Source organism: Prionailurus viverrinus, chromosome B4 (genome assembly GCF_022837055.1).
Source record: "Prionailurus viverrinus isolate Anna chromosome B4, UM_Priviv_1.0, whole genome shotgun sequence".
In the NCBI taxonomy this organism is placed as follows: domain Eukaryota; kingdom Metazoa; phylum Chordata; class Mammalia; order Carnivora; family Felidae; genus Prionailurus; species Prionailurus viverrinus.
The window spans coordinates 22,584,655-22,610,093 of record NC_062567.1 but is presented as its reverse complement, the minus strand read 5'-3'; the positions used below and the strand labels follow the sequence as shown (position 1 = coordinate 22,610,093).

Below are 25,439 nucleotides of genomic sequence, written 5' to 3'. Positions count from 1 at the left end.
TCTGGTATTCATTCTGAAAGATTTATAATCCTTTGGGGAGTGTGGTCTACAAGAGTAGAACTGAATCCTGAAATGTGGAAAAACTAACTTTCCCTAATATAAAACTGTTCTAAAAAAATCTCTCAAGCCTATGAATATGTTTCCAGATTTTCAGAAAAAGCTGATGATTTACAGAATTTTTTTTTCTAGAAGGATCTAACTTCCTCATGATAAATGTAAATTTTCCATCCTTTGGCTTCACAATTGGCTTAGAGATAATTCATAAAAGTATAACATCTTACCTTTCTGGGCATCTGCTGAAATGACACGGCCCTTTAAAAATTTTATGTCACTGGTTACAATGTATATAATGAAATAAAGCACAAAAGGTAGGAATAATCTAGAAGAGAAAAAGTAAGAAACCTTGAAGTGACATAGGAAACAATGATTGTGCTGAATGTATAAGTAGGAAAATACTACCAAAGAAAACACAGTGCAAGAATAGCAGTCAAGAAGGTCCTTGATCACGCACAACTGAGAATGCTGGGACGGCACTTTCTCCTTCAGAGTCTGACGGGTGTGGGTGGACTCCCTTGGCTTGACTGAGGTATGACATGCTGTTTGACGTCTTCTTGCTTTCAAGCCATGCTGGGGTCTGAAGCCACTGCCTAAAGAACTCTATCTGAAGCTCTTGGTTTGCATTTGCAAACTTTTAATGTGGGAGCCCAGCTCTGTTCCTTCAGGTATCCATCCCAGGGGAGCTTTCTTTTTTTAACCACTTAAATTCAACAAAAGAGCCTTTTAAAATTAATTTTCTCCCCCTCTCTCTCTGTCTCTTTTTTTTAATGCTTTTTTTCTGTAGTATTTTCTTTAATTATGGTTAGCATTTAGATTATTCTCTATGGTTTATGAAATACCTGGCTTCTGTTTTTAAGTGCTTGTGTGTGTGTGTGTGGGGGGGGTGTCCTGTGCCCCCAAACAAGGGAGATTATAAAACTGAAAGTAATAAATGAAGGATTTACTGCTTTATATTTCAAACCAACTGTAGGAAAATTGGTGGTGTTAAAATTTCTCTTGATATCAAGAAAAAGACATTAGGAGCTGTAAGAACAAAACTTACTATTTTAAATGTAAATAATAAAATGAAGGCTTTTGTCATTGTAAACTTTATCTTGAATATAGTGGACAGCCTGGATTACCCAGAAAGAAAATTAGTATGAAAAGCAGACAATGACAGTGATGTCAACACAGGATAGTGGTTCATAACATTTTTAGAGATGGAGAGGGAGTTTTCTGGAAGGGTAAGAGGAAAGGCTGAAGTCTCAACCTTTCCATCTTTTGGATGCTTAAGTTCTTATAGTTCTATTTCAGCTTCTTATTTTAAAAGTAATACATTTTACTGAATTCACAAGAGGTTTTACATATGTGATAGAAGGAGGGGCTTGGGCTGCTTGAATATAATTTCCATTTCTGTGCTAAGTGTATAGACTATATCTCGTACATTTATATATAATAGATGTAGCAATATAAAGTAATAATTAGCAAATGAGAATAAACATAATTTGTAGGTGTCTTTCCTCAAAAAGGAAAGAAAGGTTTATTTGAGGCCATTGGTACTATGTTTTGAAGTAGAGATCCAAAGCCATCTTTCATGAGCACACTTTACAAAAATGTCTATTCTTACCTCTGTTAGAAATATTGCTTTTGTTATTTGCTCTGTTAGAAGTATTGCTCCTACAAACTATTTCAGCACTTATACTGGAACTCTTATTTACCATCTAGTCTTAATAGCAGGAGAAGTAATAGGTACTATGCTGTGTCCTTCAGATGATTTTCAAAGCATTAACGATCAGTGGACATTGCCTAAGAATTCCTGCAGTGAATTCTGATGATAATTTCCTGGCAGGTTTGTTTCACTGATCAATCATTACTTTGTTGTTTAATATCCCAGATTGTTTTACCTTAAAGGAACAGTTCCCCACTACCCTTTACATTTGGTGATCAGCTAAGCAGACGTTGATTGCATGATTCTCTACGTTGGGCCAATATTTTGCCCATGATACTGAAGACTTCTTTTTTTCTCCTTCATCAACCCACTGAGTCATCTCCAGTTCTTAATGGAATTGCCTCCTCACTCCCCACCCCACAGCCCTTCCCCGACCTACCGCGGTCCCAGCATGACTGTTATACTGCTTCCCACAGGGTTTCCCTTTCTCCAGAAAGACTGTTCCAGACTGTTCCACATACATCTGTAAGAATAATTTTCAGGCACAGTTTGGATTGCACAGTACTCTATTCAAGAACTTATAGGGACTGCCTATTACCTCTACATAAAACTTACATTCCTCAGTCGATCTCTCAAGGCTTGCCCCTTGACTCTATTTAATGTACTAATACCGCCTAATGTCATAGCTGTTTAAAGCAGACGGACCACCTTTAAATGTTGACTCTTAATTGGAATAATGTTTTATGATACTCTGTAAAGCTTTTTCATGCTTCAGCTCTACATGATTCATTTAACAAATTATAACCCACTCAGAGAACTTAAAAAAATTTAACGTGCCGTGTAGGGGGAGACACATTTCCCAGTTCATGGATTCATAACCATTAAGTAAATTTCCATGGAAGCATGACCTTATTTAACCTTTCTATGGCATTGTGTCTTCATAGGGAGGAAATCAGACAGCTACAGTGATCGCACTGTGTTCAATGAAGGATTTCAACTTAGCGCAAGAGACCTGCCAGTTGGCAATCAGGGATGTTGGAGGCCTTGAAGTTTTAATAAATTTGCTTGATACAGATGAAGTCAAATGTAAAGTGAGTGGCTTACCTGACATGGGTGACAAACCTTCTAAACAACTTCTCGTGCTTCTCTTTTTACCAATAGGTGCCTGCTACTTCTGCCAACTTCTTGTCTTTGTCTGCTCTTATCACTGATAACTTGCTCCTTGTACTGTTAGCTGCTCTTCGCATCTCTGCCTTTCTTCTTTATCTTCTGGTTCCTTTCCATCAGTATGTGCTTCTTAAATGATGAATGTTTGTTTACATAATTGAGGGACAATAAGGAACATGCGTGTAACACCCGGGAATAGAAAGTATTTCTTTAAAAAACTTCACTGGGGAAGGATTTTAAGTAGACTTGGAATTTTTAAAAAACTTGTGCTGGTTAAACACTTATTTTCACCTCTAACTACTTTTTCTCATTTAGATTGGTTCATTAAAAATCCTGAAGGAAATCAGTCATAATCCTCAAATCAGACGTAATATTGTTGACCTTGGGGGCTTACCAGTTATGGTTAATACACTTGATTCTCCACATAAGAGTCTGAAATGTTTGGCAGCTGAGACAATCGCAAATGTTGCCAAGTTTAGAAGAGCCCGACAGGCAGTGAGACGCTACGGGGGCATCACCAAACTGGTGAGTACTGCTCACATCGTCATCAGCTCACCCTCTGCCACTAAGATGTCAACTCTCTGCTGTCCTTCCCAAAGGAGATGTTGCCTTTGCTGAGTCTTTTTTTTTTTTAAATTTTTAAAATGTTTTTTTATTTTGAGAGAGAGAGAGGGAGAGAGAGAATCTCAGGCAGGCTCTACACTGTCAATGCACAGCCTGACACAGGGTTTGATCTCATGAACTGTGAGATCAAGACCTGAGCTGAAATCGAGTCAGATGCTTAACTGACTGAGCCATCCAGGTACCCAACCTTTGCTCAGTCTTGAAAAGCGAGTAGGTATTTGTCATGCAGACACACCAGGGAAAGGCAGTTCAGGAAGATGAAGCTGTGTTGCTAAAAGCCCAAAACTGGAAAACAACAGAGTATTTGGAAACCGCAAGTGGCTAATGTGGCTAGACCTAAGATGAGATGGGCTGGGTAGTAGGAGGTGAAAGTGAGGGACCATGGTGGTCACACAGGGCCTTATCCAAGAGCTGAAGAGTTTAGATTATTTATAGATACTAAGGGAATAACTGTTGGGGACATATATTTTCAAGCTGTCTGCTCTCTGTTCATCCCATTGTTTTAGAATGAAAAGCCATCTGGGGCTCCTGGGTGGCTCAGTCGGTTAAGCGTCCGACTTTGGCTCAGGTCACCATCTCACAGTTTGTGAGTTTGAGCCCCGCGTCGGGCTCTGTGCTGACAGCTCAGAGCCTGGAGCCTGTTTCAGATTCTGTGTCTCCCTCTCTCTGACCCTCCCCCGTTCATGCTCTGTCTCTCTCTGTCTCAAAAATAAATAAATGTTAAAAAAAAAAATTAGAATGAAAAGCCATCTAAATGTCCTTCCTTGGGCTGTAACTAGTTAGGCCATGAGTATCCACTTGACTCAAGCCAGTCCCACAGATGTCTCTCCCAGGAATTTGGCATTAGGAATCAGAGACTCTACTTAGTCTGTACTACTCTTTACTAAACTCAAGATGGTGGTCATGATTATGTGGACATACCCATGGAATCTGGCCTGCAGAGAGAAGAATGAACTAGACACACACAGGGTAGAGATAACCCTGGGTGCCCTGGCTTCACTTCCTCTGGAGCACCCTTACTTATATAGATAAGCTACTGCTTATCTATATAAATTGCCTTTCCCTTAAAGTCTTCAGTGACTTTAGTTATTGCAAAAGGAAGGAAGGAAGGAAGGAAGGAAGGAAGGAAGGAAGAAATAAAAAGAAGAAAAGAAAGGAAAGAAATGATCCTGGCAGCTGTGCCATGTGGATTGGTTGGTTTTGGTAGCTCAGGTGGGGAGCCATGTCCTCCAAAGAGGTCTCATGGTTTTAAGAATATACAAGCCATTCAGTTCTCATAGAAAGTTCTAATGGCTTTAGTGACTCTAGTTTTCTGAGATACCAGGACTGAGGATGTAGTTTACAAATCTTCCTAATGCATATATTATAGCTATGTTAAGAAAATACAATCTTGGTGAGATTAAATTTCTTATAGAAAGGAAATGTAAACACTCCCAAATTTGGAGGAAGGTGTTTTGAAGGGTTTTGTTTCTTTGTTTTTCATATGTAGTATGAAAGTTAATTTGTAAAAGTATTCTTATTGTTTTTTAAGTTTATTTTATTTTGAGAGAGAGCATACACATGTGAGAGGGGGAGGGGCAAAGACAGAATCTCAAGCAGCTCTGAACTGTCAGCACGGAGCCCAATGTGGGGCTCGAACTCATGAACTGTGAGATCATGACATGAGCTGAAATCAAGAGTCTGAAACTTAACTGACTGAACTACCCAAGTGCCCAGTAAAGGATTCTTATTTTTGATGGAGATTATCTTGGTAGCAACCCTGTAGCTATTGAGGGATATGTTGTTTTATTTTAAAGATTCCCATGTACATCATATTCACCTATTCTTGTAGGTCGCTCTACTCGACTGTGGAAAGAGTTCAGCAGAACCGGCTCAATCGAGTCTGTATGATGCCAGAGACGTGGAAGTGGCTCGCTGTGGGGCTCTGGCATTGTGGAGCTGCAGTAAGAGTTACACAAATAAAGAAGCCATTCGTAAAGCTGGGGGCATTCCTTTGTTGGCTCGCTTACTGAAGACGTCTCATGAAAACATGCTAATTCCAGTGGTAGGGACATTGCAAGAATGTGCATCAGAGGTACTCAAGCCAGCTCTGCTTCCCTTGCTTTCATTTACCTTGACTTTCTTTAGTTGAAAAATAATTTTCAAGGTTATCATGACTGCTAAGGATTTTTTTTGAGAAGTCAGCAGTCTATTAAAGAAGATGAAACTAACAGAACATTAATTAAATTGGTACCCATGTGATGTATTTTTGAAAATGTTGACTAAATTCTCTTCTTATATAGTTGTGTTAACCTTGGACTTTAGTGTTTATTAAGAAAGTTTGTTTGGCATAATTATTAGTAAGTATAGATAGGTACTTAATATTCGTGTCTTACACAGATAAATATTTAAATTTGTGTTCCTAGGAAAACTACCGAGCTGCGATCAAAGCTGAAAGGATCATTGAAAATCTGGTGAAGAACCTAAATAGTGAGAACGAACAATTGCAGGAACACTGTGCCATGGCCATCTACCAGGTGTGGGGGACTCTGTGGGCAGCTGTGGTCTTCTTCTCCCTGTAGTTAAGGTGGTGTTTCTAAACATGGGTTCTCATTCTCTGGTGTCAGGACTCAGGAATCAGCATTTTTAACAAGACGCTTTAGGGATTTTCCTGTACACATAGGTCTGAGAACCACTGTCCTGTGCTAATGACAGATGGCCTGTATATGTGAGAGAGAAACCTGCACCAACATGTCTTGATTATTTACATTTCTAGAAGGCACTTACATGTCTTTCTCTCCTAAAACAAATTACTTAGTGTAAAATAGGAAAATATATACATGGTGCCTTTACATTGTTTTACAGGCACCCTATTCAAACATAGTAGTTGAGAAATTTATCTTCTACCAAGGCAAAATGGATGGATGAATGAGTGTGAGCTTGCGTGTGTGTGTGTGTGTGTGTGTGTGTGTATTCCTGTTTTATCTTTTTATTAATTTACTTTAACCTTTGTTAACTTTTTGTAAGCTATACATTTTATAGTATACCAGAAAACAGATTAGAAGTAAAGATGGCTTCGAAAAATTAGTAGATGGCTGGTTGCTGGCCATGCCAGCTTCTACCTATCCGAGAAATCAGCGTCCATTTCCTAGAGGAATGCATTTAAAATGTGCATATTGGGGCACCTGGGTGGCTCAGTCGGTTAAGTGTCCAACTTCCGTTCAGGTTACGATCTCACAGTTTGTGGGTTTGAGCCCCACATTGGGCTCTGCACTGATAGCTCAGAGCCAGGAGCCTGTTTTGGATTCTGCGTCTCCCTGTCTCTCTCTGCCCTTCCTCCTTGTACTTTCTCTGTCAAAAATAAACATGTAAAGATAGGTAGGTAGGTAGGTAGGTAGGTAGATAGATAATAAAATGTGCACAGTGAGAGTATGCCAAAAAGAGTCAGAAAAAGGGGTTCATGTCAGTAGAGGATGGTATTAGTTTGCTAGAACAAAACAAAATACCAAAACAAAATACCATATGGTGGCCTGTTAAATAACAGATATTTATTACCTTATAGTTCTGGAAGCTAGAAGTTTGAGATCAAGGTGTCCGCAGCATTGGTGCTTTCTGAGGACTCTCTCCTTGGCTTGTAGGTGGCTGTCTTCATGTTCACATACCATTCCTCCTGTGTCTCCACATGTTCCTTCCTCTGTGTCCTTATATTTTATGACATCAGTCATATTGGATTAGAGCCCACCTCAGTGGCCTTATTTATCCTTCGTTACCTCTTTAAAGACCTTAACTTACATTCTGAGGTACGGGGGTTAGGACTTTGACATATGTGAGTTTTGAGGGAACACAACTCAGTTCAAAACAAGGATATATAGCCTTGACTTGCATATATAAGCCTTATCTGAGTAACTATGAATGATTGGTTAGTAATAGTGATTATTTTTTCTAAAGTTGGAACTGAACCAGAAGCAAAAGTCATAAATAGAAGAAAAGCCTGACAGGTGCCTTGTGGTGCATTACAATGAGGATTTCTTCTAGTGGCCCTCATGGATGATCCATGACATGCATCTGTATCATATGGCCTCAGAGACCAACTGTATACTTAGGATGATAGCATATCTATACTAAATTTATCATCTTTTTGCTCTTTAACCTGGGAAGGACAATCAGCTGGGAACATCTATGTAGTACGCATCTGTTTCAAAGGATGACACAAACGTGGATAAACATATGTGAATATAATGTCAGTTGCTATTGCTATAACTTACTGCTCTGGGCATAGAAACTCTATTGAGGAAATGCTCATCTCCTAGATTTTGGGGGTCATTGAAGCTCTGATTGAATCCGTATCACTCGTGTTTTCTCTGCTACATTTTCCGAAGACTGTGTGTTGCATCACTGTAGAAATCCTCTGTCCACGCATGTGGTGTTCTAGGTTTCTAACCAACCAATCTCTGTTTCTGTCTTGGTGGAAGCCCAGGTTACCTCAGAATTGGCTTGGCAGAATTTCTAAGTATGTAGAAACTGCTAGACGCGGCCAAAATTATGTAAGGGAAAAGAGACAGTGTCAGATAGCTGCCAATACAGAGAAGAATTAGATTTTACTTGGAGGCCCCTTCAGAAAATGATACTCTTTGAAAAGAAGTTTCACTGCCACTAAAATGGCAGCCTCTTTAGCAATTACAGAAAGCTTGATATGCTTTGATCACTGAGAGCCTCTGATTTGATTTTTGTGTGTAGTGTGCTGAGGATAAGGAAACCCGTGATCTCGTTAGACTGCACGGAGGTCTTAAACGCCTGGCCAGTCTGCTCGATAACACGGACAATAAAGAACGGTTGGCTGCTGTCACTGGGGCAATATGGAAATGTTCTATCAGCAAAGAGAATGTGACCAAGTAAGAGAAGACATTCAATATTCTGTAATAAAAATATGGCCATCGAGGAATAGCTGTATTCTTAACTTTCAACTAAAACATCTTTCATTAAGATATAAATGTTTCTAAATAAAAGTATAGATGCATAAAAAATATGCCCATTGAAACACATTCCCGTAATGTTATTTTAATAAAGAATCAATTATAATGCTACTCGTATAGTTTCCATATATTTATGTTCTAGACTAATTTGGCAGTAGTAAGGATTTTTAGAAATGAAAGACTTCTACTTCCTATCCCACCACCTGGCTATGGTTTTCTGTGCCTCACTTAGTAAAGCTAAGGGATGTGCTGACATAATCTTATCTGTGTGAATGGGCTCTTTTGCTTGTGGGCAGCAATTTAAATGACAAGTACCTCTGATCTCCTGCAGAGACCTATCAAGATGAGGGGATGAAGTCCCACTGAATCTTTAGAGATGGAAGTGGTTCCATTCTTTTTGCTTTTCTAAAGTTAAACAAGATGAGTCAGCTAAATGCCAGCTCAAGGGCTGTGTAGCCACTGTCAGATAATTTCATTGAATTTTAAATTATTTGTAAACTTTATAACTGATTTAATCTTCAGATTTGTCTCTTCATATATTTTTAGGGTTCTCACACTCTGTGATGGATATTCTGAGGCAACCTTCCTTGTCTCATTGTGATGATTTTAACAAGAAATTCACATGTCTTATTTAACACAAAATAGGTTTATTTTGCTTTGTTCATGTAAAATAGTCTCTGTGACATGGGGCAGACACCCATAGCATAGTAGAATTGCTGACACTCTGATTTGGACGAAGTTGGTAGTTGTCTTAGAGACCATACAGTATAGTGATTAATGGCGTGGATGGCTGGAAGTGGAAACCAGCTTCACTATTTACCAGGCTTCGAATTAGCTTTCTGAAAATGGGGATTATGGTAGTATCTGCATCATAGAGTTTTTGTATAGACCGTATGAGCATGTAGTTGGCATTTAGTAATTTTGGGCTCTTAATGTTATTAGCTAATTATACCAAAAGTAATACTGTTTCTCCTCCCCTCCCCCCTCCCCCCCACCTCTTCTTCTCTTGATGAATTTAGGTTTCGGGAATACAAAGCCATTGAAACTTTGGTGGGACTTTTAACTGACCAGCCCGAAGAGGTACTTGTGAATGTGGTTGGTGCATTGGGAGAATGTTGTCAGGACTATGAAAATCGCGTCCTTGTCCGGAAATGTGGTGGCATTCCACCACTCGTGAACCTCCTCGTTGGAGTAAACCAAGCTCTTCTTGTCAATGTCACAAAAGCAGTTGGTGCTTGTGCAGTAGAACCTGAAAGTATGATGTAAGTGGCCTGGCAACGGAAAGATTTTATTTGAGAGTGATGGGGGAATGCTTGGGTAGTCAGAAACAGTGTCCTCCCTTAGAATTGGGGTGCACAAATGATGCAAAAGTAAAACGGATTTATATATAAATAGCCACGAGGTTACCAGTAATGAGTTACCGAGCCAAATTGTTCCCTAGGAGGAGCTGGAGGACTAAGGCTAGGCATATTGGGAGGACTTAAAATTCCCAGTAATTAATTTCCCATGCAGAAACCTTCGTACAATCAACAAAGTTTTTCTCTGCTTCCTAGGGAAGAATTCTCTCTCTCTCTAAGAGCCTAGGTAGTTCTAGTATAGTATCCTTCTTGTTTCTCAGTTCGATTCAGCAAACTTATTTTGAGTACCTAGGAAGTGCTGTGAATTGATGAGGGGAGAAGACAAAGGGTTTTCAGCTGTGATCTTGGTCCTGAAACAAATTCTTGTCTAATTAGGAAGAAAAGATTTAAATGTAGTACAACTTAAGAACAATAGCAAGCGGTGCCTGGGTGGCTCAGTCAGTTAAGCATCTGATTTGATTTTGGCCCTGGTCATGGTCTCACGATTGTGAGATTGAGCCCCACATTGGACTCTGCACTGTCACAGTACAGAGTCTGCTTGGTATTCTCTCTCTCTCTCTCTCTCTCTCTCTGCCCCTCCTGTGCAGTCTCTCTCTCTCAAAATAAATAAATAAACTTAAAAAAATTGGGTTGTTTGTCTAAAAAATAAAAAGAACAATGGCAAGATTATATAGAGATTATATATACAAATATATACTTAAACATAGAAATAATAACTTGTATATAAATTAAACATATATAAATATATTTATATGAGACATAAATATATTTAAGTGTGTGTGTGTGTGTGTGTGTGTGTGTGTGTGTGTGTGTATAAAGTCCAGAATGGGAAGAACCCATATAGGCCAAAGCTATTGTATAAGGGTTCTCCGGAGAACCAGAAGCAACAGGATGAGAAAGGTAGAGGGAGGAGACATATGAAGATATATTTAAGGAATTGGCTCATGTGATTGTGGTGTCTTGGCAAGTCCACATTCTGATGGGGGAGCCTGGAAAGCTGGAGACTCAGGAAAGAGCTGCAGTTTGAGGTCAAGGCAGTCTGCTGGCAGAATTCCACAGAGGAAGTCAGCCTTTTTCTATTAAGGCCTTCAACTTATTTGATGAAGCCCACTAACATTATGGAGAATAATCTGCTGTACTCAAAGTCTACCAATTTAAATATCATCCTCATCCAAAAAACACGTTCAGAGAAATATGCAAAATAACATTTGACTAAATATCTGGGTATCCCTTAATCCAGTCGACTTATAAACATTAGCTATAACATGTCCCCTCTTTGTCAACTTGGTACCCATTCATGCATCTCCTTAAACCATGCTTAAGATCTGTAGAAAGATAATAACAAGGCCATATTCCTGCCTAATACTATACAACTATCCAGTGTACCACTGAAAATACACTAACCCTTTTCCCAGAAGAGGAAGCAGAGTTCTTGGATAATATTTACTCTTCTTCTTGATATCCTGTTACTTAAATACTCTGATATAAAGCTAACCATTCTTAAAAGCCATGATATAAAGTCATCATGTCTCATGTTACATGACAAGAGGATAAGAGAGGGAAGAAAACAAAGATACACACATATTTATAACAAAATAAAGAATATTCATGACAATTAACAATATTCATTCTGTAACTGGTCATGTGGTCATAGCTGGTATTTATAACTACCTTCTTTCATTCCTCATTCCATATTCCCTTTGCCCTCAGCAAGCACTTTAGCTGGATGTGGTTCTTTACCTGGTGGGGTAACCCAAACCTTCATTCCTGAGGGTCTGGGCCATTAGTAGTCCTGCCTGGATTGGGCTGTTGTAGTTTTCCATCGACCTTAATCACAGGGCATGGTAATACTTAAGACCTGCCCTAAGGGATCTCCTGTTTTCCAGATATAGTCTTCTTTACTTCCATTGTGGAATAGCAGTTCAATTTACCCTTGGTAATTGGGATCACCCCAGCCAACACAGTAACTCCCTTCGTTGCTTGTTGATTTAGAGGCATGGGGAGGCCAAAGTGGTCGGGTGGCAATTTTAACTTTGAATTCAGTGCCCATGAATCCTGACTATGGAAACAATAACACCTCATTATTTGCAGCTTGATAGCTCTTTTGGCCTATCCTATAGACTCCCAGAGGTCTGAAAACCTTCCTTCATTTCATCCTATCTCTGTCCCCTTCAGTCTAAGTTGGCAGTTTCTTGAGATGGTTGATTGGATCCATGACTACACCTGTAATCTTGTTATACTATGATTCTCCTTTATATCTCCTATATAATTTGATTTTGATTCACTCATTCATTCAACTCTTCAATATGTGTGACCAGGCACTCAGGGCTACTGTGTATGGATATACCCTGCACAACCCTAGGGAACACCATTCACATAGACATATACAGAGTACCACATATTGTGGGGCCATACATCAACTCTGCTGAAGTGTAGTTTGCTATTTCACCATTTGATTATTAGAGGAAGCTCATAACATACACCAGTAGTCTCTGGTAGTACCTTGTTCCTTCTCACTTTCCTGGCATTTGTGATTCATTTGTGTTCAGTCAGGTCCTCTTCCTTCACAGGAAGCCTGAAACTCGATAGCCTTGGAGCCCTGTTAATGTGATTCTGGTCTAACCACATGTCTGATATGCAAGCAGTAAAGCCACTATAACTCTTTTTGTATTTGGTTATTGGAGCCTTAGGCTCAGGTGTTTCAGACACCAAGGAACACTAGTTGTTACCCACGATATCTTCGAGAGAAGAACACCAGCCAGACTTAGAAGACACTTTTCTGATGTATTTATCTTTCTGAAAAGCACGAGGTGTTCATTAGCACCTGATAAATGTTTGTCAAAATGGTTTTGTGTATTTCTTTTGACCTTTGGCTCTTGTTTACTTTTTGTCTGCTCATATCTGCCAACTACACCCACTGCCTCTGAATGTTTTTTGAATGTGCCCTCCTGCTCTCTGCCCTCAGTTGAGGTTCTGTCTTCTTTTACCTGGACCATTGAAGCAGGTCCTGTTTGGTCTCATCTCACATCTGTCCCCTTCCATACCTTCCTGCATGGCACTGAAATTTGGTTTCCTAAACTGTACATCTGATAGAGTTGTTTCCTTGGCCTAAGGAACTTCTCAGCCTTTAAAAACCAAACCTAAATTCCTTCACCTGGTATTTAAAGCATTTACCTCCTGGCCCCTTCTCCCAAGCTTCATCTTTTCCCTGCAGATGTTAGTTAATTAAAGTTATATTGTTATTTGTTTATTCCTTATTCATTACACAAATATTAATCAAGTATCTTTTGTGGTAGGCACTGAAAGGATAGCATACCCAAAGCAAAGTTCCTGCTCTCTTGGAACTTACATTCTGTTGTGTGTGTGGGACACAGACTCTAAACTCTTAAACAATTTCAGATGGTGCTAAATGCTATAAAGAAATTAGCACTATAGGGGCACCTGGGTGGCTCAGTCAGTTAAGCATCAAACTCTTGGTTTCGGCTCAGGTCATGATCTCGCGGTTTCATGGGATCGAGCCCTGCATTAGGCTCTTTGCTGGTAGTGCAGAGACTGCATGTTTTTCTCTGTCTCCCTCCTGTCCCTCCCCCATTAGCGCTGTCTCTGTCTCTCTCAAAATAAATAAACTTAAAAAAAGAAAACTGCACAATTGAAAGAGCGTGAGTGAAGGTGGTTACATTAGCAGCAGTGGAAAGAGGAAAGAGAAAGTGGAAGACCGGACAGTAGTCTCTGAGAGGATAATATTTGAACAAAGATCTGAGAGATAAGAGGACAGCCTGAGGGAAGAACCCAGACAAGGAGCTGCAAACACAAAAGCCCTGGGATGGGGTTGAGCTCAGCTTGAGAAGCTACCTTGAGGTTGTTGGGGTTTTTTTTTCTATATATAGTTTTCATATATATTTTATCACTGTGTGTCTTGTTAGTAGTATGTGTTTTCCCATATCACTGTGTGACTGTGTCATAAATCATCTTTTTGTCTCTTGATGATTACTAATTGATTTTTAATTGAGTTCTTTATTTTAATTTCAGTATAGTTAACATGCAGTGTTATATTAGTTTCAGGAGTACAATATAGTGATTCAACACTTCTATACATTACTCAGTGCTCATCACAACAAGTTCACTCCTTAATCTCCATCACCTATTTCACTCACACCCCCACCCACCTCCCCTTTGGTAACCATCAGTTTGTTCTCTATACTTAAGAGTCTGTAGGGGTGCCTGGGTGGCTCAGTTGGTTAGGCAACCGACTTCCGCTCAGGTCATGATCTCACAGTTCGTGAGCTTGAGCCCTGCATCAGGCTCTGTGCTGACAGCTCAGGGCCTGGAGGCTACTTCAGATTCTGTGTCTCCCCTCTCTCTACCCCTCCCCTGCTCACGCTCTGTGTCTGTCTCTTAATAATAAATAAACGTTAAAAATTTTTTTTAAAAAGTCTGTTTCTTGGTTTGTCTTTCTTTTTTTCCTTTGTTCATTTGTTTTGTTTCTTAAATTCCATATATGAGTGAGATCATATGGTATTTTTCTCTGACTTATTTCACTTAGCATTATACTCTCATGTTGTTGCAAATAGCAAGATATTATTCTTTGTATGGCTGAATAATATTCCATTGTGTATATATACTACTCCTTTATCCATTCATCAGTCGATGGACACTTGGGCTGCTTCCATAATTTGGCTATTGTAAATGATGCTACAGTAAACATAGGGATGCATATATCACTTTGAATTAGTGTTTTTGTATTTTTTGTGTAAATACCCAGTAGTGTAATTCCTGGGTCATAAGGTAGTTCTATTTTTGACTTTTTGAGGAAACTCCATCCTGTTTTCCACAGTGCTGCACCAGTTTGCATTCCTGTTAACAATGTGATAGGGTTCCGTTTTCTCCACATCCTTGCCAACACCTATTGTTTCTTCTGTTTTTGATTTTAGCCATTCTGACAGGTGTGAGGTGATATCTCATTGTGGTTTTGATTTGCATTTCCCTGATGATGAGTGATGTTGAGTATCTTTTCATGTGTCTATTGGCCATCTGTATGGATTCTTTGGACAAATGTCTATTCATGTCGTCTGCCTATTTTTAAATTGGGTTATTGGTGGGGGGGACTATTGAGTTCTATAAGTTCTTTATATATTTTTACTAATTACCCTTTATTGGATATATCATTTGCAAATATCTTCTCCCATCCAGTAGGTTGCCTTTTAGTCTTGTTGATTGTTTCCTTCTCTGTGCAGAAGATTTTTATTTTGATGAAGTCTCAATAGTTTATTTTTGCTTTTATATCCCTTGCCTCAGGATACCTATTTAGAAAGATGTTGCTATGGCCAATGCCAGAAATCACTGCCTGTGCTCTCTTTTTATGGTTTCGGGTCTCACACTTAGGTCTTTAATCCATTTTGAGTTTATTTTTGTGTATGGTGTAAGCAAGTGGTCCAGTTTAATTCTTTTGCATATTGCTGTCCAATTAACCCAACACTATTTGTTGAAGAGGCTGTCTTTTTCCCATTGCATATTCTTTCCTACTTTGTCAATGGTTAATTGAACATATAACTGTGGGTTTGTTTCTGGGTTTTCTATTCTGTTCCAATGATGCATACAAATATATTGAATTTCATCTATATAGACTAGAATTCATTCTTGCAAAGCCCCTTCTTCTGTCCCAGATTTAATGACTTCCACATAAGTCATCATCAGGTTATTTAGTTGACACCTAAAAATTACTTCTAAATATCATCATTATTTTCACAGTGCACCTTCAAACCCATTTTAATATAACTCTGTTAGATAAATTGTTATATTTACTGATTTTTCAGTTGAACCCATTCAGGAAAAAGCCAGAGAAAACACTTTCCTTGTTCTGAATTTTAATGTAGGTTTTGAAACAACAAAATGTAATGAGAGAAGAACAACAACTCAGTGACAAACAACAGGCCTTAAAGACCTTTTGACTGAGTTGGGAAGACAGACAAGCAATTTTAAAATGTCAGAGTAGATGATGAAATGGCAGTAAGTAAAAATTTATTTGTAAATACACAGACTAATTTGAATAATTTTATGAAAGGCTTAACTTCTGGTTAATAATCTGAAAACCACAAAAAAAAGAACAAAAGTAGGAAAGAAAGCACATTCTCCCAAACAAGGATATGTCCACAATTCCAAATCTTAAATGTGAAACACACCTGTAAAATGTAGGTAAATTATTAACCTGTGTGTAATATGCTGACAGCTAACACATGCTGCTTCATATCTTTAGATTTCCCCTCAAATAAGTGTCATGGTCATGAAATGCATGGCCAATCTTTTTTTTTTCCCCCATAGCAGAGATTAGGGGAATGAATCGGCCTTGGAAGAAGTGAGGAATTTCCCATCAGAGACCTAGTTTTGCATTGTAAAACAGCAGAAGTGGAGCCTAAGGAAAAGTCATAAGGACGTGTTGTTTTATATTGTCTATGATAGTCTTCTAGCCTAAGGAGATTGCTAGAGACCCTTTAGGGTAAAAAGGATACTAGAGATGATGATTTCGGGATTGCAACACAATGAAGCTATAAATTTTTAGAGATTTGGAGTAAGCTAGATTGACTGAATGCTCAGAACTGAATGGAAGAGTTGTGTTCACAAGGCAAAGAGAACTGCAGATTTTTGTAGGAGTGTGTTTGAGGTAATTCTATCATTAAAGGAAACAGATTCTGACAAATAATTTCCCCACAATCACAAGGCTATTATATACTCCCTGTTAGTAAAAGAGCCAAAAGAAATCACATAAAATTTTACTAGAAGACTGTATCAGACAACTTAAATAATTGTGACAAGCAAGTAGTCAGAGCTCAGAAGAGAAATAGAAAAATTATTGAACTTAAAGCCTGAATGAATGCAAACAAGTATAATAAACAACTGAAAACACAGGCATGCGATGTATAGGACATACAAAATGAAATGAAGAAGAATATACTAAAATTACAGTAGGGAAATTGATAAATATGGAACCCAAGGAGATCGAACATAAACATAATGGGTATTCTGTAAGAAGAGGTTGGAACCAGTGGAATGTGATCGATCTTAATTAAAGATACAACAGGGGGGCGCCTGGGTGGCGCAGTCGGTTAAGCGTCCGACTTCAGCCAGGTCACGATCTCGCGGTCCGTGAGTTCGAGCCCCGCGTCGGGCTCTGGGCTGATGGCTCAGAGCCTGGAGCCTGTTTCCGATTCTGTGTCTCCCTCTCTCTCTGCCCCTCCCCCATTCATGCTCTGTCTCTCTCTGTCCCAAAAATAAATAAACGTTGAAAGATACAACAGGGATGCCTGGGTGCTCAGTTGGTTAAGCATCTGACTTCGGCTCAGGTCACGATCTCATAGTTTGTAGGTTTGAGCCCCACATCAGCTCTGTGCTGACAGCTCAGAGCCTGGAGCCTGCTTTGGATTCTGTGTCTCCCTCTCTCTGTGCACCTCCCCCGCCCCCCACTTGTGCTCTGTTTCTCTCTCAAAAAATAAACATTTAAAAAAAAGATACAATAGAAGAAAAATTTTTGTGTGAATCTGTAGGTCAAACAACCCAAAAAAACCCTGGTAATATTGATACAGAGTGGCCAACAGTAATGAATTCTGATAAATCTACTTGCATTTCAAAAGTAAAGGAAGAAATATCTAGGCAAAAGAACAAACCATGAGGACAGAATGTCTTCACACTTCTCCATAGCTTTGGTTAAGGTCAAAAGACATTGATTGAAGGATCAAATCTCTCTCAGATTAACATTCTGAAGGAGAAAAAATATTGCCTAAGAATTTTGCATCCAGCCAAGATGTTCTTCAAGTATGAAGGTAGAAGCACATTCTCAATCACACAAGGAATTCGTGACTACAGTACTGGCTCTTCTTGAAAAAACTGTCAATTGTAAAAAGTCAATCAAGAAATTACTCAAAGTATTTGAAAACAAAAATATGGCTAAAAGGTATTAGTGGAAACCAAAGAAAATAATGGAGGAGTTATCATTAGGGGAATTATCTACATTTTATAAATACTGATGATAATGTAATAATACAACTGACAAAAAATAAAAACTAAGTGCAAGGGGGGTGAGTTAGTGTGCAAATTTGATCATCTCTCACATAAATGAATCAGTAGATACTATGTACAACATTCTTTTACCTATTTGTTTATCATCTATCCATCCATTTATCTGTCTCTCTTACATATCCATCCATCCTGTTATCCAACTTAAGTCATAAAGAAATGTTCAGAATCACTTATATTAGTTATCAATGAATGTTATTTCTGAATGGTAGGATTTGGGATCATTTATTTTCTTCTGTGTATTTTTCTATACATGTATATGATGAATATGTATCATCTTTACAAAGCCAAAGTTCTTGTTGAATGCCTTGCATAATCCTCTTTTATTCTGTATAGAATAATGACTAAGAGCATAGATTCTGGAACCATTGCCTGGGATGCCAGTCTCACCATTTACCAGCTATGTTTCCTTTGACAAATTATTGACTACTTGGTGCCTTGGTTACCACATATATAAAATGGGAATATTAAGTGTACCTGTCTCATTGGGTTGTTGTGACTATTATGTGAACTAATATGTGAAAAGTGCTTGATACATAATAAGTGCTGGGTAAATGCCAGCTTGTATTGTTCATGTAGCAGTAGCTTCAATTAATAACAATTTTAAAATGATAATACATAAACAGAAAATTAAAGTCAGACTGTCTGGTGTTTGCACTCATCTGTAGATGAGTTCCTTGTTTTCTGTGTTTCTCTTGCATCAAATTAATCGTGTTATTTAACTTGTTATAAAATTTTGAACAAGTGACCCCTACATGGTGACTAACTCACTTTAAACTCTCAGCTGCAACTAAGGAGCTTGGAGGGTGTGGCATTGACATGTAAAGAGGCAATTATAATTCAGGTCTTTGCATCATGTTAATAAGCTTGTTTTTTGTTTTAAAGTTGACTGAAGATTACTGAAGGGTTTTAAGTATAACTTGAGATAGAGGAACATGTTAAGGGATCATTATAGGCCAGAGGTGAAGATGGCTTAAACTAAGCCAGTGGAATATAATATAATAAAGAACAAAGAAATGAACAGATTAAAGAGAGATATAAAAGGAAAGAATGGATAAACCAGGTGAACGATTGAACATGAGTTCTAAAGAAGAAGGAGGAGTGATGGATGATATTTAGGTTTCTTTTGTTTAATTGAATAAATTTGAGGTGCACATTGTGTAAGAATATGATATATGTACAGCATGTTACTTTGATATATGCATATTTAGGTTTCCGACTTTGGCAACTAGATCAATAATGGTACCACTTACTGATATAGGGAATATAGGTGCAGGACTAAGTGAAGGAAGACTGAACTTCACTTGGGGAGATACAAGGTCAATTTGTTCATCGTTTTAGTGCCTAACACAGTCCTAAGCTTAGGGTGGGCACCCAACAAACATTTACTGTATAATGAATGGATGGTGAATTCAGCTATGGTTGGGTGGACACTGAGGTTCCCATGATACACATTCAAGTGTGATGGCAACCAGTCTATTGGATATTTGTGTCTAAAGCTCAGCATAGAGATACAGGTCAGAAATAGTGTTGTGAGTATTTGGTAACTGAAGTCATGGCTATATGTGAGAGATTGTGAGGAAGGGAAAGCAAAGTAAACAGAATCCTACTGAACCCAGTCTCTTAGGGAGAATGCACATACCCAAGAAGTAGCTATAAGGAAGCTGAGAAGGATCAGCCAGAGAGTCGGGAGGAAAATTAAACAAGTTATTGAAAAAGAGAGGGAAGAGAGCGTTTAAAAGAAAGTGGTCAAAATTGTCAAATTGCATGAGAAGGCCTCATAAGATAAAGATAAAACTGTCCTTTCTTGGGCAACAAGGAGGTTGATGAATCCTTTCGTACTTGTAAATACGGTTTTCCCACAAATGTTTTTATAAACGCACTAAAGCAGTTTCAGAAAACAGTGTTTTGAGTTTGGTAGGAATCCAAACAGCATTACTCTTGGCATCATATTTCAGACATGGCTGTTATTGGTAGATTTGTAGGATTTATTGCATCTTTGAACTTTCAGTTAAATGGCAAGGAAATGACAAACAAATAAATACCTCTCCCCTGTGTAAGTCTTATATAATTCATAGGTTAGGAACTTATTTTAATGACTAGCGGTTTTATGTTTCAGCGATTTGTCTGTGGCTGGGGCTAAGATTTAGGTCACATGTCAGGATAAACATATATACTCATAGCACAGTTTTATTAACTTTGTGCAATAGAATGCCTAAACAATTCTCTTCCTTTCTATATATTTTTAGTAAGAATAAGAAACACTGGAATAGTAACAGTTTGACTACTGAATCAAAAGTAATTTTTAAGAAACCAATGATTTCACAAAGCTCTATTGACTTTTTTCCACACTTCAGATTACTGCTTTTAGAAACTCAGTATAAATTATTTCATATTAATTATGCCCTCCCCTAGGATCTAAAATGGAAACAGGTATTCTCACATACCAAGTTCATGAAAAAGTAGATTTACTTGTGCTGAATTTTATTCTTTTATTGACTTTGAATATCTATTTAAAATATATAGGATTCATCTGGAGGTAAGCTGGCCTTACCAGATATATGAAATCCCACCAACATTGCAAAAAACATTTGTGTTTTGGGGAGTGTAGCTTTTCCATTAAAATACTATAAAATTCCAAACAACTAAAAAATATTGAAGCTAAAAATTTTAAGAAATATCTATGATTTATTTTCTACATGTCAAGATTTTTACTTTTTTAAAAAATTCTTTTTAGCTTTAATTTTGCAATAGCATTAGACTTATAGAAAAGTTGCACAATTGGAGAGGAGAGACTACAGAGAGTTCCCATATACCCTGCATCCAGCTTCCCTTAACACTCTCCATAATCATAGTGAAATTATAGGAATTTTTATTTGTTGAATTCTAGTTTTTTGACTTAGAAGAGTCAAGTTTCCTTCATTGGATTTTGTACATTTTTGTTCAGTTCATTCCTAAATATTTCCTCTCCCTTGTTGATGGGGTGCATGTGTTTTTTCCTGCCTTTATGTCCCTCCATTTATTGTCTCTATGAACACTATTAAATTTTATATATTAATTCTATATGCTACCACCTTGCAGAATTCTCTTATTGTTTAAGTTCATTTTGTTGTTAATTCTCTAGCACAGTGGTTGACACACTACAGCCATGGGCCAAATCCTATCTTTATTAATAAAGTTTTATTGGAACATAGTCTCACTCATTCATTTATTACCATCTTTGGCTGTTTTTATGCTACAATGGCAGGGTTGAGTAGTTGTGACAGAGATTGAATGACCCACAAAAACTAAAATACTACCTAGCCCTTTACAGAAAAATTTGCTGACCTCTGCTCCAGGGTATTCCAGAGAAAATTGTACTTCTTCATAAATTCTTTAAATTGATTTCTCTTGTCTAATTTTACTAGTTTCCTAACATAATGTTAAATAATAGTGTAGGCAGTGATCTCCTTTGCCTTATTTATTCCTGATTTTAGTGGAAATGCCTCTAGTATTTTTCTATTAAGCACAATAATGTCTTGAAGACTAAAGTATATATATTTTATCATCTTAAAATTTAAATTAATTAAATTAAAACTCAATTTCTATTTTAAAGTGTTTTTTTTTAAATCAGAAATAAGTATTGAATTTTGTCAAAGGCTATTTACACACGTTAAGAGATTATGCTCCATATGTTTCATTGTGATATTTCCCTTATATCTATTAATATGGTGAGTAATATTAAGTGGGTTTCCAAGGGTGCCCGGGTGACTTAGTTGATTAAGTGTCCAACTCTTGATTTCAGCTCAGGTCATGATCTCATGATTGTGAGATCAAGTTCCGTGTCAGGCCCCACACCCAGCATGGGATTCTTCCTCTCCCTCTCCCTCTGCCTCTCCTCTACTCTCCCTCAAAAAAAAATAATAATAATAATAATAATAATGGGTTTCCAAACACTGAACCAACCTTGCATTCCAGAAATAAATTTTATTTACTATAATGTACTATTTTTTAGTGTAGTATATGATTTTACTCATTAATATTTTATTTAGTATTTTTGTAATTGACACCAGTGATAATTGGTCTTTGGCTAGTTTCTTTTTCTTTTCTTTTTTTCCTCTCTTCTTTTTTTTTTTTTTTTCCGCTCTCTATGAAGTCTAGGTATCAGTGCTATACCTGCTTCACAAAAATGCCTTAGGAAGTTTTCTTTCATTTCAGTACTCTGGAATAATTTATTGACCAATGGGACCACCTAGGCTTTAAAGGTTCAGTAGAAGTCTTCTGTGCAATCATATGGCCTTGCTGTGTGTGTGTGTGTGTGTGTGTGTGTGTGTGTGTATGTTATTAGTTCCTTATTAGCTTTCTCTAGTTCTTCTATGGAATCTGTTCTATTTACATTTCCTAATCTAATGGTCAATTATGGCATCTGCAGTTCCTTATAAAAAGGATAGATTCCATTTACATTATCAAATTTATTTGAATTAGTGGTGTGCAAAGTAATATATTATGATTTTTAAATTTTGTCTTTTTTTAATGGTTATTTTCCACTTGTCATTTTTTGGTTTTGTATATGTGAGCGTTAGTCTAGTACTTTCCTCAGTAAGGTACCCAGTATAGCTTTTCTATTTTTATTTTTTTCTGAAAGAATAGTTTGTTAGTGAGATATAGTGTTCTATTCTCTACCTCAAATTTCTTCTATCGTTAGTAACTCCTTGTTGCCTTCTTGTGGTTTATTTTGTAACATTTTTCATAATGTTTTGAGCTGAGAAGTTATGTCATTTGTTTTTATTGTTTGTTTAAATAATAAAAGTAGTTTGTGTGTAAATTTTCCTTTTACATGCTTTAAATATCCCTTGTATAGTTGATATGTAGTGATTTCATTGTCCTCATTTTTTAGAAATTCTTTTATTTCAGTTTGTGTTTTCCTTTTAGCCCTAGGAATTGTTTAATAAATATTTTTTGTAATTCCACAAGGAAGAACCTTCTGATTTTTTCTTGTTAGCTATTTCTCATTATAAAGATATCCCCCACTTTTTGGAAGTTAACATTATGCCACTTCACTTTTATGAAAGATCTACATTAGTACCTGTTTTCACTAACTGAAAGAAATCCAAAGAGTTTTCTGCTTTTATGAGAAAAGGCAAAAAGCAAAAATAGCATGTAACATTTGTTTCACAGTGAGCCATTACAGAGGCAGTGTGCACACCACACAATGAGAGGGGCAGCCTCAAGCTTCTTCCCCAGGAACTACAGTCTGCATCTCGGCATCAAACCGCCATAGTTTTTTTAACTGTATCTGCAAGCATCTGTGCCTTATCTCAATTAATTTTGTGCATCTGTTAGTAAGATGTGTCATAAGGTATCAGAAAAGCCTAAGAGAGGTTATTTTTGGAGTCTGGGAATGCTCAAAGACTTTTTCATATAAATTAATGGTAATTCTTTGCTTTATGCCCTGTTGGCTAATGAAAAGTTTCATGGGAGCACTCTAATTTTAGATAAACTTATACTGTGTTTTGGTCAGAGTGTGTTGATTTTTTAATTTCTACTTTTTATGGAAGTTACTGATTTTTTCCTCATGAGCTAATACAAGGTAGATTTTTACAAAGCATTTAGAGCTACTTGGAATGAAAATATATTCCCTATCAATGACGAGTGTAGAGTTTGATCTGCTTTATTATGTCCCTTAGCTCTTCTATCTCTACTTATTTTTTATGCACTTGATCTGTCTTGTACTGAAAATCGTATATAAAAATCTTTCCATTAGTGGGCTTCTATCGCTTTGTACATCTCATAAGTTTTTACTTCTTAAAGGCAGGTGCTATATTATTTGGTACATGAATGTTTTTAATAGTTGTGAATTTGGGCTTTTAATATTCTAAGAACTATTCTTTGTTATGTTTATTGAGTTTGGGCTTGATTTCTACTTTGTCTGGTATCAGGAACTTTCTTGCTTTCTTATTGTTTGAGTTTTCCTGGAATATCTTGGTCTACCCTTTATTTTTAGTCTTTCTTGAATCATTTTTTTAGGTATTCCCATTTAAATAGTATATATAGATGGGTCTTGCTGTGTAAACCAAATTAAGAATACTTTTTCTTTTAATGAGTTAGTGCAGTCACTTATTGATAATGCTTAATATTTTTGGTCTCAACAATGTTATAATATTTTATAATCATTCATATTTTGTTATATTTGCTACTTTTCTATAAGATTTATGGTCTTTGCTCTTTAATTTTTATTATTATTTAGAAAGCTTTGCATTTTTGTTTTATTCTAGTTGTTTGTCTTTGTACCTGTAAAATTTTTTAATTCTTTTTTTTCTTTTATGTAGATATTTGCTGTTTAGTTTCTCAGTTTTTACTGGTAATCTTTTTTTTTTAAAGTAAGCTTCATGCCCAATGTGGAGTCCATTGCAGGGTTTGAACTCATGACCCTGAGATCAAGACCTGAGCTGAGATCATGAGTCAGAGGCATAACCCAACTGAGCCACCCAAGCGCCCCTTTACTGGTTATCTTTTAACTCTTGCCTATTGTCTATATATTAGTCAATGGGCATATTCTGTTTTTCTCTTTCCTTCTTTCCTTCCATTTTAAGTGCATTTTAAGTGCCTTTGTCATAACATATAAGATTTGAACATTATTATTCCACCCTTGACCCTGTCCCCCTTGTTTAATCATACATGTATCTCCACACACACACGTATGCACATGCACACATATATGTATATACACACGCACACCCATTGGTTTTTTTGTTCTAGTTTAGTCATTTTATTTTAGTTTTTTCTATTATTTAAATTTTATTATTTTTTAATTTACATCCAAATTCGTTAGCATATAGCACAACAATGATTTCAGGAGTAGATTCCTTAATGCCCCTTACCCATTTAGCCCATCCCCCCTCCCATAACCCCTCCAGTAACCCTCTGTTTGTTCTCCATATTTAAGAGTCTCTTATGTTTTGTCCTCCCTCCCTGTTTTTGTATTATTTTTGTTTCCCTTCCCTTATGTTCATCTGTTTTGTCTCTTAAAGTCCTCATATGAGTGAAGTTATATGATATTTATCTTTCTCTGACTAATTTCACTTAGCATAATACCCTCCAGTTCCATCCACATAATTGCAAATGGCAAGATTTCATTCTTTTTGATTGCGAAGTAATACTCCATTATATATATATATATATATATATATATATATATACATACACACACACATATATACACACACACACACACACACACACACACACACATACACACCACATCTTCTTTATCCATTCACCCATCGATGGACATGATGGGTGCTCTTTCCATACTTTGGCTATTATTGATAGTGCTGCTATAAACATTGAAGTGCATATTTCCCTTCGAAACAGCACACCTGTATTCCTTGGATAAATACCTAGTAGTGCAATTGCTAGGTCATAGGGTAGTTCTATTTTTAATTTTTTGAAGAACCTCCATACTATTTTCCAGAGTGGCTGCACCAGCTTGCATTCCAATTTGCAACAATACAAAAGAGATCCTCTTTCTCCGCATCCTCGCCAACATCTGTTGTTGCCTGATTTGTTAATGTTAGCCATTCTGAC

General features: G+C 37.2%; 1 protein-coding gene across 7 annotated transcripts in view; it reads left to right on the top strand.

Annotated features, from left to right (window-relative positions):
• The window catches only part of ODAD2 (outer dynein arm docking complex subunit 2), a 183,409-nt gene that overhangs the window by 47,827 nt on the left and 110,143 nt on the right, over nucleotides 1-25,439 (top strand). For all 7 annotated transcript variants that reach the window (XM_047865081.1, XM_047865080.1, XM_047865083.1 and 4 more), the window contains 6 exons: nucleotides 2,650-2,796; nucleotides 3,188-3,397; nucleotides 5,328-5,570; nucleotides 5,902-6,012; nucleotides 8,213-8,367; nucleotides 9,468-9,710. In XM_047865081.1, the coding sequence (XP_047721037.1) occupies nucleotides 2,650-2,796; nucleotides 3,188-3,397; nucleotides 5,328-5,570; nucleotides 5,902-6,012; nucleotides 8,213-8,367; nucleotides 9,468-9,710 (1,109 nt within the window). The remainder of the gene's footprint in view (nucleotides 1-2,649; nucleotides 2,797-3,187; nucleotides 3,398-5,327; nucleotides 5,571-5,901; nucleotides 6,013-8,212; nucleotides 8,368-9,467; nucleotides 9,711-25,439) is intronic.